Source organism: Quercus robur, chromosome 4, assembly GCF_932294415.1.
Source record: "Quercus robur chromosome 4, dhQueRobu3.1, whole genome shotgun sequence".
NCBI lineage: Eukaryota > Viridiplantae > Streptophyta > Magnoliopsida > Fagales > Fagaceae > Quercus > Quercus robur.
The window spans coordinates 16319551-16334585 of record NC_065537.1 but is presented as its reverse complement, the minus strand read 5'-3'; the positions used below and the strand labels follow the sequence as shown (position 1 = coordinate 16334585).

At 31.5% G+C, this 15035-nt stretch overlaps 1 protein-coding gene across 1 annotated transcript; it reads right to left on the bottom strand.

Moving 5' to 3' along the window:
- Nucleotides 1–2284: 2284 nt before the first annotated feature.
- LOC126721458 (uncharacterized) lies at nt 2285–3985 on the bottom strand. The gene is made up of 3 exons (XM_050424494.1): nt 3212–3985; nt 2840–3079; nt 2285–2770 (listed from the first exon to the last, which is right to left on the bottom strand). The coding sequence occupies exons 1-3, from the start codon at nt 3983–3985 to the stop codon at nt 2285–2287; spliced, it is 1500 nt and encodes a 499-aa protein (XP_050280451.1).
- Between the last annotated feature and the right edge of the window lie 11050 nt (nt 3986–15035).

The window sequence follows — 15035 nt, the reverse complement described above, 5'->3', positions numbered from 1 at the left end:
CTGAACAGTGCTGTCTTAGTTGCCGCAACTCACAGAAGACTGGAGAGGGCGTCTAATGGGATAAGCACTCGAGTAGTGGTCTACATAATTAACAAATAGAAGGCCAAGATTAGCTAAAAGAGGCTATATAATGTGAGAGATCCTCTAGGGATAAGGGAGAGTTCATGGGAGAATCTGAAAAACACTGTAAAACAAAGAACTGAAATTGTAATCGAATTTACGAAGAATATACTCCAGAACTACTCTCCTCGGACTTTGCCGAGGAAGGATTTCTTCGCATAAAACCTATTTTCCTTTGTTTTATTTCAATATTAAATTTATTATGGGTGTTTTCCAATTCACCAAAACCTAGTTTTCAGTCCACTTTATAAAAATTTATTATGTTAGGCTCTTTGGGCCTGAATCCTTCTATCTTTTGGGCTTAGGAACCAAAACTTGCCCTTACAATCCTAAAGGACCTAAATAACATTAAAAGAAAAAATTGCAGTAATTTTTTGAGAAAGAAACAACACAACCTAATTATTCTTATCAACTTTCTCAAAAAAAAATTATTCTTATCAACTTTTTTCTCTATTGTTTTATTAATTTTTTAGATAAATACAAAAACTTAACTGTGGATATTAAATTTTTTTAGAGATAATGAAGTAACACTACTACCACAAATATATAATACTACTACCACAAATATAATTTTATCAGGAAAAAAATATGTAATTACATAAATTGTGTTTTATATGTAATAGGTTTTTCTTTATTCTTATCTTCTCCTTCTATAATATATCTTCATTTTCATGGAATAAAACTCACACCAAATTGTGAATCCCTAAATCCCCAAGGAAACGTGTCTTCCTCTAGCTACACAAGTATGTTTTTCTTTTCTTTTCCACTTTTTTTTCACAAAGCTACATTCTAATTCATGAGTAAGGAGCAATAAATTCAATGATAATAATAAATAGAGCCTTTAGATAAATCTATAAATGTTATATTCTATGAGTGTATGTCTTTGGTATGTGTATACATATATATTGCGTCTTATATTGTTTATAGGACATTTTGATTATACTTTGTGTTGTCTTACTCTTATTATGAGCTAGAAGCCTAGAACTTGCATTTTATGAATTTGGAAGGACAAATTTTTAAACTCTTTTAAGAAAGGTAGATTCATATGTTGGCTTGCTTTCTAAATCATGAGTTATTTTCTTTTGATAAATAATTCTCATATATATATATATATATATATATAGACAAATACACACATGTTGTGCTGGTTGCCTAATGATGTACAATATATTTTATTCAAACACACTACATATATTATGTATTAGAATAATTAATTTAGAGCTTCAAGTTTCTCACTGCTTAATTAGTAGAGTATTTCATAAATAAACCCCCTTTTTTTACATTCAATTCTAATTAAAATAATTTTTCATTTTTTATAATCTATATTTAACATCAAAATATATTTTTTAATTTATATATGATTTTTTATCAAGGCATTTAATTTACATGTGATTTTTTTTTTTTTTTATTAAGTCGTGCATCACACGAACATAATGCTAGTCCAAATAGTAAAACATGGAAATACAAAGATTGATTTTGATAAAGTTTTTGTTGTTATATATAATGAAACACCTTATCTTTATAATAATAATAATATATATTTTTTTGTATATAATGAAACACCTTATCTTTATAATAATAATAATAATGATTTATTTTTTGTTGTATATAACGAAACACTTTATCTTTATAATTAGTGAGTACTATTAACAAAAAAATAAATAAACGATTAGTGTGTTAATTAAATTTATAATATGATCCATCATTTATGTGAAATGAAGAATTGTAACATCACGGTACAATATCTAATAACTTACTTAATTCAAAAAAAAGTTATTTAATTTTGGAATCCAAAGCCTTATACTTCATTTGAAGAGTTAAAAAATCTTTTTTTTTTATTTGAATTTGAATTAAATAGGATTATTTTGAATTCCTATAATATAATGTATTAAAAATTATTATATCTCTTTTCTATATATTAAAAAAAATAAAACTTGTGATGTCCACTTTTTGTTATTTCCAAAAAGGGAGCGGATTATGTCTAGTGCATCTAGTGCACTAGACCGGTAGATATAATGACATGTGTCCAAAAATGGACACATGTTACAATCGTTGCAGGTCCAGTGTCACTGGACACTAGACGTAACCCGTTTCCTTCCAAAAATAACATAAATTGCAGTTTTTTTTTTTTTTTTTTTTTTTTGAAACTGAAATCAAACTTTCATTAAATCAAGGAAGCATCAATGTTTACATACTCAATAGCAACTGATGGAACCTCTTCCATCCAAAATAAATCAACATTAACCTTTTGGGCAAACCTAGCAAGCTCATGTGCTACCCTATTACCATTTCTCTTAGTGCAGCTCACAGACGTCCATTCCAAAGCTCCTGCCAGATGCCGGATGTCTCCAACAACATGGCCAATAGCTAACTGGTTCTCCGTACCTAAAGCAATCCACCTTGTAGCATTAACACTGTCCCCTTCCACTACAAGCACCGTGAAACTAGCATCAATGGCGAATTCTAGCACCTTACGACATGCGAGTAGTTCAGCCATATCACTTCCCTGGACTACCAGACCTTTAACTGTCATCGCCGCCATAACTTCTCCAGTATAGTTTCTGATCACCGCACCGAACCCAGAGCTAGCAGAGTCCTCAAACACCGCAGCATCATAGTTGAGCTTGTACACATCTTGTGGTGGGGGTATCTAGCGCGTTCCATCATTCTGCACCGCCTGCTGAGACGTTCCTACCTCCACAGCCGCCTATAAACTCACCTGTGACTGCTGAAACTCCTCAAGCAATTCAGATGCACGCCTATTCAAACAGCCCAGTTCCATTAATTTGCCTCCATGCACTACTCTGTTCCGCTGGTTCCAAATCAGCCATGCCTGCACCAACCACAGCTCCACCTCTGTTCTATCCAGCCGGTCCAGCAAATACTCCAATAGAGCAACAAAATCAAACTGACCCGTCCCACACTTCTGCAACGCCCTTACACTATCATGCCAAACATCCTACGCTACTGTACATTCCCATAAAGCATGGATAGTTGATTCTTGGAATAAGCCACATAACGGACACACATCATCCGTTAAAATCCGTTTCTTCTTAAGATTCCTTCTAGTAGGGAGAATATCATGACTTGCCCTCCACCCAAACACCTTTATCTTATTAGGGATCCATAGCTTCCATATAGCAGCCCACACCCGACTACCACCACTGCCGGATGATGATTCAGTCCAATCCACCTTCCTCAGATGAGCTTTGGCAACCTTGTAGGCTGACTTCACTGTGAAAATACCATCCTTATTATGCTTCCAAAAAATAGAGTCAGATACTTGCCTTCGACTTAAAGGTATATTACAAATAGCTTCCCCCTCTTCCCGATTGAAATGAGCCATAATAAAATCTCGTCGCCATACATGGAGGTCTTGGTTAATCAACCTTGACACCCATACTTCCTCTTCATCATCCCTCACCGACAAAAAGGGCTTATTAGTAGGATACTCAGGAATCCACCTATCTCGATAGACATTAATAGAAAGTCCATCACCCAATCGCCAACAATGTCCCAATCTTAAAATAGGTAAGGCTGCCACTAAACTCCTCCACACAAAAGAACAGTTAGGTGACTCTGAAGCCTCAAGTACTGAAGTTCTAGGGAAGTACCTTGCTTTAAAGCATTGATAGACTAGAGAAGTTGTATCATTTAATAGTCTCCACCCTTGCTTGGCCAACATAGCTAAATTAAACGCTCTAAGGTCCCGAAACCCCATTCCACCATCCTTCTTTGACAATGTCAGTTTATCCCAACTTTTCCAATAAATTTTCCGTTCATTCCCTACCTGGCCCCACCAAAATCTAGCACATAAGCCATCTAACTCCTCACATAATTTCCATGGAAGCTGAAAAACACTCATTGTATACGTTGGAATAGACTGAGCAACTGCCTTGATGAGAACTTCTTTCCCAGCTCTCTCCCCTTCCACCCCTGTAGTTTTTTCCACACCCTATCTTTAATGAAAGAAAAGGTATGGTATTTTGCCCTTCCAACTAGAGTAGGCAAACCCAGATATGATTCGAATCAAGCCACTTCCTTCACTCCTAGAATCCCCAAAGCCTCCTGCTTTTGGCTAACAGTGGTGTTATCACTGAAATACACTGAAGACTTTTCCAAGTTTATGCATTGTCCAGAGGTTTAGCAAAGAGAAGATTAGTAATCTTTGGTGCACTTCTACAGATAGATACCCCATGCAAAGAATTTAGCATAGAATTTTTTTTTTTTTTTTTTTTTTTTTTGAGTTGGAATTTAACATAGACTTAAATTCAAAGAATACTGCAAAAGTACAAAATACAAACTCTAACATGCCCTATAAAAGAATTTCCTTAAGAATTTGATGTATCTTTTTGAATTTGCATTATAAAACTTTCCAACTTTTCCTTTAAAAATTGCCCTTCAAAATTGGCCTACTTTTCCCCGCAATCAGCTAGCTTGCAGTTATTTAAATTATTAAAAATATATATAAATAAATAAAACTATAATCGTCTCATTCCTCTGTTGCTCTCTAATTCCCCCCAAAATTATGCCAAACGTTTTTAACACACGTCACAACCAAAATTTTCCATAACTACTTCAAAAGTTATAATTTTATTTATTTTTAAAAATCTCTTTCTTATCATCTTCTTCATAATCCATTAGCACACATCTTTGTCCAATCTTACTGATCAATTCCTCTTAATTTTTTGTACACATACAACCTATAAAGACTATGATAAGTGGGATATGCGATGAGGCTGCCTAGGACAGTATCTATTTACGAAAATTTTCTCATGCAATTATTCAATTTTAGTAACTAGAACTTGGAGTTATCCAAATTCCTGTTGGCATGCAAGAAAACAATTTTGAGTTTACTATGAATTATTGGATTCGGAATAGCGGTTATAAGTAGGAATTGGAGGATTTAATTGAAGAAGATCCTTTCTCTGCTATCAGAAATCATTGGCTTCCGAATTGGAATCCCATATGGTCTTTTATTGGGTTTTCCCTATTCATTTATTTTGGTCATGATCACATGAAGGTAAAAGTAATACCTTAAAGCCTTTCTTTTTCTTTTGTATAAACAATTATTCATGATAAAGTTGATATGTAGATGCTTTACATAATTTCAGATGTTATAATTTACATAACCAAAATAGTATTTTACCCAATCAAAATTCATGACTGTGTATAGCAGATTGCTTTATAGTTCCTATGCTACAATAAATTCCATGATAATTGTTATGCCAATTTTTTGAAGATAAAAAATCTCACCAAAGTGTACTTATAAGAATTTGTTTGGACTCGTCAAACTTCATAAGGTTGGAGATGTGAAACACAATTTATACATTATAAAATATTGAAACTAAATAGAACTCACTAATATTATAACCTAATCTAAGTGTATATGTGTGTGAAACTCCCTCCTGGAGACTTGAACCCCAGCCTTTGCCCCCCACACACACCCCACAAGCACTTATACTTGTGGAGTGACCAACGCACCAAGAATGTGCGGTGGTTACTATCTTTATATATTGAATTTTGGGTTAAAGTTCAGCAATAGGTGTTTCCTTTCTTGACTGAAAAGTTTAAATTATGTTTGTAGATTTACTTTTATACTTATGTTACCCCTTCAATTGTGGAATGTCAATAAAAATTTGACATGTTCCCTCAAAAAACGCGGTATATTATGTTTGAAGTTTATTATTAAAATAATAAATTAGATTTATGCTACATGCATGGTGATTTCTCTTTAATTACGTCAAGCTAGGATACCTATTAATTTTTTGATATAGGCAGTGATGATAATAGACTTTACCAACAGGAACAATGATTCAATTTCTAAAAATTTGCAACCAAAATAAAAGAAGGAAAAAAAAAAAGCCTTTAAACCGGGGTGAAGAGGCTAGCATTCTCTTAAAAAGAAAGTATTAAGAGAAGAATGAAACTTGCAGCTAGTGGGTACTATATTGACAACATTAAAAGCTATCTAATTTATAAAAATCAGCTAAGTCCTTTTCTTTTCTAATGAAATACCCTTTTTAGAGTAATGAAACTACATTAACGTGTTTTAAATTTTATTATCCAGGGTTTTTTTCTTCTTTTTTATTATTTCTATATATATATATATTAATATATATATATATGTATATATATATATATCCAGCATGATTTATCAACAATTCTTTTACGTCATGAAAGATTCCTTGAATAATTCTATTGGGTCACCAGACTCACCACACCAATAGGTTTCCAAATATAAAAGAAAATGGTTCAAAACTCACTTAAAGCACAAATATTGTTTATAATATATAATTCATTAATTTTTTTTTTTTTAATAATTCAATAGTTACAATAGATAAGGGGAGATTTGAATTATAGACATTTTAGTTGAAAATAACATGAGATGTCAATCGAGTTACAAAGCTTTTAACATAATTCATTAACTTTAGGAGTATTTCAAACATATGTTTTCAAAAATTTATAAGCAAATCACTTTTTCAAAAAAAAATCTTTTTCATTTGTATTTAGCGATTTTTTTTTTTTAATTGGAAACCTTGTATTTAGAGATTTTTTGTTTTGTTTGGAAGGATGACATTTAAGGAGTTAGGGATAAAAAAATGCAGGACTATTTATTCTTTTTCTATTAGAATAAAGATGCTATGATTTTATGATTAAAAGTTTGTGATTTGTTATACTTTGTCAACCATAAACAAAAGAAGAAACAATAATTATTTAGTACTGTTATTATTATATTTCTCTTATATTACATTGTATACTTTGAGTCATATAAAAGTGAATTGATTTGTATACAATTTATGGTTTTTAAAACTATTATTTTACTCTAACGTGTAATCTTTAATTTATTTAACAAAAAATAAATAAAAAGATCTTGGTTGAAAATTTTTAATAAAAATATTAATTATAATAAATAACTTATTGAAATAAAATATTTTCCTTAAATTATTAAAACTAACTTAAGGAAATTTTCCTATACGTTAGAACAGAATAATAATAATAATAATAGTCGCTAACCCGTGCGATGCACGGGATAGTTAAACAAAATTTATACACATTCACTTTTATTGGTACAATCATTTGAAAATAATTCTAACTAATACCCAAATGTAAGAGACACATTGACTTACTATTTAAAGTAGCCTTCTGAAGAATTTACACATATTGTGCAACTGAGCCTTAATTTCTCATCAACAATAAAAACATGGAAAGAAAATAAAAATTATAACAATTAATTCTATTATCTTTCATACTATACTTTGTAATTGTACGGAATTAAGTCAACTCAATTTAAGTAGTTGTAATAAAATTGGCTTCTACTATTCTCTATTCTATAAAGATATGAACATATTGGATTTCTCAAACAATTACCGATATTGCAATAAAATGATTTATTATTGAAAATAAGAAACAAAGAAAATTTGTCTATAACTTAAGAAACACAATATACTAAAATTAAAGAGATAAAATTTTCGGAGGACAAAATATTATAGATAATTTTAGAAACAGATTATACACTTAAAAGGGTTAGTAATTTATAGCACTTACCCCCCACTATTAGTATACAGACATCAAGGGCGGTCGTCGTAACCCTTTGAAAGAACCTTCCCCAATTGGACCCTATCAAAAAAAAAAAAAAAAAACACCCAATTAACAAAATTGATCCAAAAGGGTCTAAAAAGCACACAAAATCAATTCAAAAAACAAAAATATGAGACAAAGTAATTACTTTCTGTTGCCAATGAAATCGTCTTTTGTATTGTTGTTCCAAACTGCAACACTTATCTCTCTAAGGCCTTCAATTAACGAAAACACAAACTTCTCTTGGAATACCGGAGTATTATGACCATCTATACACACACACAAAAAAAACAAAATCAGCATAACTTACTATAACTCTATAGAAGCCTAAAAAATATAAAGAGAAATTAAAGGGATTGAATTTGATATTTACGTTTGGAGAGAGAGAGTTTGCAGAAACTGTGGCTTTATATTTCTTAACTTGAGAAAGGGGTAAGGTTGCTAGGATTTTGAGGTGTTATAATGTTTTTATTTTTTAAATATTGTGCTGACGTGGAAAATTATGGTGCCAGCAGAGGCTTCGGTTTTTTATTTTTTAAATATTGTGCTGACGTGGAAAATTAACTGTGGTTTTATATTTCTTAACTTGAGAGAGGGGTAAGGTTGCTAGGGTTTTGAGGTGTTATAATGTTTTTATTTTTATTTTTTATTTTTAAAATATTGTGCTGACGTGGAAAATTGTGGTGCCAGTACATTGTGCTATATATGTTCATTGATTTATTAGCATTGCACCACGTTAGTGATAAATTATTGGTTGTTCTGCAAGTGTAGGCTGCTTGAAAATAATAAATTTAATTATTTAATCATTATTCTAATAACAAGACATTAGAGAATTTTGTATCAAGAGTATTTGCTGTTCTAAGAAGTGCGTATGAAGAAGAGGCAAACAAACTGTCTAACAAAATTTTAACCTTGAACTTAGCATCTTCTTCAAATCTTGCCTTGAAGTTTGTATGAGCAAAATACCCTTAAGCATAAGTCCAATTTTTGCACTATGATCACTCCACAAACCCTATAGGAAAATTGTGGTACCAGCAGAGGCTTCGGTTTTATATATATATAGATAACAATAATTATTATTGTTATTATTATTATTTTCTTCTATATATTAAGATGATTCAGAAAGTCAGTTATGAGTTCAAAAAATGTCAAAAATGCACCTGATCTAATTAGATAATCTTTATTCTTAAAAATAAAAAAAATAGGGTTAAAATTATAATTCAAAAAAAATTCAAAAACAAAAAACTACTCAAGAAACTTTTTTGCTAAATACTCTCTATTTATATATATTTCACACATTTGATACATTTTTTTTCCTAAAAATTAGCACACACTAAATCCAGCAATTTACTCATTTTCAAAATCCTAATTTTTATTTTTTTAGAGTGACAAAGTCCTAAATTTTAGCTTCTTAAAAATTCATTCTTGTATAACATCACTAACAATAAACAAATTCAAATTGAAAAATATGACATTAAACTCACAAGAAAAAAAGAGTTTCATTCCACATGTGGCAGGCATGTAACGAGACTAGTAATTATTATTATTAGATTAAATTCAATAAGAACATGGTGTAAAACCTCTGTTTTGTACTCTCCAATCTCAATATGTCACATCATCATTTCACAAATAATTACAAATAATCAAATAGAGTTTGCCACACAATCAATTAATTCTCACTTATACCCATCAGAAAATCAAAACTTAGCAACGCAAACTCAAATCCAGACAGTCTTCTACGGCCTTTGCTCCAACCAGCAGCAGCCCATCCGGGCATCTTCATCAACAGCGAGTTCTTGGGTCATATCAAGACCATCATGCCCTGCCAAGAACGCAAAAGTCAAATCTGGGATTAGAAAGCTTCGTTGATATCAATTTCCTAGCAAATGCAACACACGCTGACCATCCCTACCAAGAACCCTTTAATCCCATATCTCCTGTGAAGAATTGAAAATAATTTTTTGTGAAACAAACCCAGTAACAAACATTCACACAATAGCCTGACTTTACCACCCTTATTGCAAATTGGAAACAAAAACTCATACTTTAAAATAGGCATACAGAAAACAACGTGGAAGGTTTTGAGGATGAAGAAGGAGACAAACTACAAATAGAGTTCAGCCATGCTCCTCCTTGTCCTCCACCTCCCAAGAACTCGCCTTCGATGAAGATGGCCAGATGGGCCGCTGCTGGTTGGAGCAAAGGCCGTAGAAGACTGTCTGGATTTGAGTTTGCATTGCTAAGTTTTGATTTTCTGATGGGCATCAGTGAGGATGATTGTGTGTGGCAAACCCTATTTGATTATTTGTAAAATGATGATATGGCACATTGAGATTGGAGGGTGTAAAACAAAAATTTTATACCGCGTTGAGCACCTATGGCATGCTTATTGAACGTGAAGCCACGCAACAACGAAGTGGCTTATAAGGTAGTGGCAAGTCATCAATATGGAAGCACTTGTAGAGGTTAAAAGTCCCTGCAAAAGTGAAGCATTTCTTTATCAAGGACGTAAACAATGAGTGCATAATCAGACAATCTGTTTTTTTTTCTTGCTCATGGAGATTAGAAATCGCTCAAAAGAATAATTTTTTGACTTCGACGAAGAGGATATGAGTTTGGTAATGCTTAGCTTAATAAGACTTATTATTGAGAAATGCACAATTTAATGATGAGAATAGACAAGACAGAAAGATATGAACATATTTGGAAGAAAAATATTTTTTCACTACTTGTCTCTTGCTTTCCTCCTTTTCACATAATCGTTTCAAACAATCTAATTTTTAGCTTTTTAAAAATAAGCTAATTTTTAGCTTTTTGTCTCACATTATACAAATAAACTACTAAAAATAATCAATTCACTAACGAACTTATGGTCAAAAGAGACAACAGAACCATTAGCAATAGAGGTTGCCCATAGTTGACAATGCAGCCTTTATCGCCAAGGCGCCTGAATATCATAGGGTTAATGACTAGCTCAGATGCCGAAGAACCACAGTTGAGATGGATTTGGGGAAATACTGCAACCATTGGGGCACACATTTGTTATTTGCACACTAAAGTTAAAGAGTTTCCTTAGGTAGGTTGCCAATGGAAATTTGTGTGACATGAATATAATTTTGTTAGCAATCTGTTGGGTCATTAAAAACAATCAATGGTTTGTCTATCATCTCCTCAATTACGTAATTAATAATAATAATAAAATGATATATTTATTGCTGAGATCCATCCGGGTATTATATGGTTCTCTCCCAATATGATCAAATGGTTAATTTTGCTTATTCTTTGTGTAGAGTAAGGCTTTAAACTTTTCCATAAGTTTAAATACATATTAAGGGTTTTTAATTTTTATTACTCAAGATTTATTTTTATGTATACCAAAGTTTTTTTTCTTTTTATTTTTTATTTGGGAGAACATGCCCCTCCAAGCCCTTAAGAATAAGTCTACTACCATAACAATTTTCATAACTTTGGCTACAACTCGTTTATGTGGTGAGATTAAGCTATGGAAAAAAATAGTGGATTCATATGAATTCACAATTTCACCTGTAATACCCGGTTCCAAAATAAATAAATAAATAAATAAAGGAGTTTTATATATATATATATATATATATATAGGGGCAGCTTAGTAATTTTGATATTGGGGCTAGCAATATATATATACACCTTATGTCAAAAAAAAAACCCTAGCCAATCCATATATACCAGCCGAACTATTTAACTCCTTGTGCTTAGTTAACATTCTTGATTAAAAATTTCTATTGAACCACGTCTTGGCTATACAACCCTCTCTCTTGTTCTCACTTTCTCAAAAAAAAAAAACCTGGATATGTTTTCTAAGAGGATGGTGAATAAAATAATGGTTGTTGGAATATGAAATCATTTTCTTGGAGTGGTCTAATCAGATAGTGTTTAGCATGATATGTTTGACAACCCTTTCAAGTTGGAGGATAACCTTTGTGAAATGGAAGAGATGTGATTGAATGAGATCTGGCTTATGGGATCAGTATTTGGGCACCGAACTCTCGTAGATATTATAGTGTGCCATCACTAGAATAAGGGTGCAGAAAATCACAATCGCTTGTCCTCGAATTTCAACTCTAGGCCTTGCCCATTTACCGACCCTTTGCTCTAGCTTCTTATTCAGAATTGAGAAAGGATTGCATCAACAGTCTTGGCTTGCCCAAGTCTAGGTTGAACTTGTAATTTTGGTGTCATTTTGTTATGGCTCTTGGAAGTAAGTAACGTTATCTTAATTGGTTTTATTTTGCTTATACTACTGTATTTTATCTACTGAAATTTGTTTATAATTGTCAATATTTTATTTAATTGTTTTAGCTACATTGATTTAAAGTAAAGAATAAAGAATTATCACAAATATATTGAGTACTGAGTATATAGTTTTATATATATGTATTTGAATGAGATATGTTTTTGTTCGAACTATGCTTTGATATATATGATTTTAGACAATCTGACTATGTTTTGACTTTGATACATAGAATTTTTATTTCTAATGTATTACTGATTTCAAGTAAAAGATTATTACAAATATATTTTAATACTGAGTATATGATTTTTATATACAAGCTTAAATAAGATATATTTTTGTTAGAAACTATGATTTCATTTATATGATTATGAACAATCTGACTATGAATTTATTTTGATACCCAGCCAATGGGAGTTATTCATTGGTACTCTGATACCCAAACCAGTGAGGGTTATTCATTGGTATTCTGATACCCAGCCAATAAGGGTTATTCATTGGTACTCTGATACCCAGCCAATGGGGGTTATTCATTGGTATTGTGATACCCAAACCAATTGGGGTTATTCATTGGTACTCTGATACCCAAACCAATGAGGTTTATTCATTGGTATTCTGATACCCAGCCAATGGGGGTTATTCATTGGTACTCTGATGCCCAGTCACGGGGATATAGCGTGACCATAGTTATAAGATTGTTAAGAATATGAATTATGTTTGAAGTTTTGAACTATTTTGAGTCCTTAAAACTACATATGTGATTTGGCAATGTTTGATGTAATTGAACTATTTTGAGTCACTAAAACTGCTTATGTGTTTTGGAACCCATTGTAAGTTATAGCCTTTCGTATATGGAAAACTGACTATTTTCTAAACCATCTATGATATATTTATAAAATTAAAATATGTGATCTTTGTGTAACTTATTATTTTAAAACTATGAATCTTCTTCAGTTATTTTGAAAAAAAACATAGTATGTTATAACTTTTGAAGACCCATATTACATCTTATTACTTTACAGATCTATTGCTTGATAGAATTTATTAGGAGTTTGGTTACTTATTGAGTTGTCAACTCATCCCCCCTTTTTCCCCTCCAGTTTTAGATTGTGAAGAATAGCAAGTTTTGAGAGTTTTGATGTTATGTTGTGAGCAGAAAAAGAAGCTTAGTGATTTTGGGATTGGATGGTCTTCTAATAGTTTTATATTTTTGGCCAATTGGCATTATGTACATGAGGTTTGGATTTTGTTCCTATAAAATTATTAGAGGTCTATTTCATAAGAAATTGTTGAGGTATTTTGGATTTAATTGATTTAATTTTTGAGGATAAATTTTAGTTGCTAAGAAGGTCTTGCACACTTGTAGGGTGCATACTTTATAAGTGTGCGGCAGTTGTCATGTGCTTGTCTTTATTCTTGGGTTCGGGGCGTGACAATTTTAATGGTATCAGAGCGTAGGTTATGATCTTGCAGACTCTATACTAGGATTTGATTTGGAATAAGGTTTGTGTACTAGGGATTTCGGTTATAATCATTGTTTATGAAGGTTATTAAGCCATAGATAGTGTTCTTTTGATGACTTGATGAGAAGTGTAAGTGAGGTTCCATCATGTGATGATTTGTTATGTCAAATTTGAAGGATTTGATACTTATGTCTACACAGTCATGCATACGTGACTTATAAATACAAAAGGGAGGATTTTAACTGATATACTTCTATGATCATATACTAGTATTAAGTGGGTATATTTTTATTCTTGAAAAATTTGCAATTGATTAGATTGATTATTAAAACTTTGTCTTCTTATTAAAAGGAAAAGAGAGTGAGAAAAGAACAAGCAAGGGAATTCTTCCTGCTGTTTTGTGACTAATCTATTGAAAACTCATTTGATGGTTTTGCCTAATATATAGTCGACCTACTTAAGGTTAGATTGATTGGTAAGAGATCCTCATAGGTTTAATTATTGAATGATAGTTTACTATATGCCCTATTCAGAATTTGGAGTGCTTGTTCATTTTTTTTTTTTTTAGTGCTTGATCATTTTTTTTTTTTTTTTGGCGAATTGGAAATTTGCAGAACATTATTTAGGGGTTAGGGTTTGAAGTTAGAGCTATAAGTCATTGATTTTAGTTTATATGGAGTTAAGAAATTGGCGGAAATTTCGTAGTGTGAAGGAAAAATCAATTTGTGGTTATTGTAGTTTACATTAATTATATTACATGTTATGACATAATTTTGAGGGTACTTAAAGTTGTATAGTTATAATATCGATGCATCTCCTTCAATTCCAATGATAAGGACTGACTTTGTTTTGGATCATTGTTCTTGATAGGGTTGATCTGCATGGATTAACATATTGTAATTTATGTGTGAGGTAGTCCTTACATGTTTTTGAGACATGTTCTATTACTTAGAAGTTTGAGGTCCTCAATTTCTTTTCTATGGACTTGGAAGATTGTTTAATATTCTGGGAAATAAGTTTTGATGCTAGAAATGTAATTCTTTGATTTTAGTTGATAAGAGATAATTGATTGACTCAATAGAACATGAAGTGTGTAGAAAGAAATGTTTGTGGTATTATAGAATTGGATTAGTGAACCATATTTTGATTGGATATTGATGGACTTGGGTGGCAAGAGAGTTTGTTTTAAAAGACTATTAGAATTTGAATTATTGTCAATTTTGGTTCCTTTTGTTTAATATTGGCAGATGGTTAATGATTATAAATTGCATTGTACTCTAAGTTCTAGGCTGCTAGGACAATATTATTTGTGAGGTAAAAAGAAAAAAAAAGAAAAGAGAAAGAATAGTGGTTTGAGATACTTCATGGACTTTTCCCTTCTAGATGATGTACACTTAAAGATTACGATTTCATAATAGGAAATATATTTATGAGGAACCCAACTCTTCAATGAGCACTAGCCCAAGTATCATCTAGAGGTTAAAGGTGAATAAATGTTGCTTATTTGCGAAGATAATTTGTGATTAAGATAGAGGTTTGATGACAAACCCTTATATCAATGCTCAATTGATTATTTATGGAGACTTTGGAATTTCTATTTT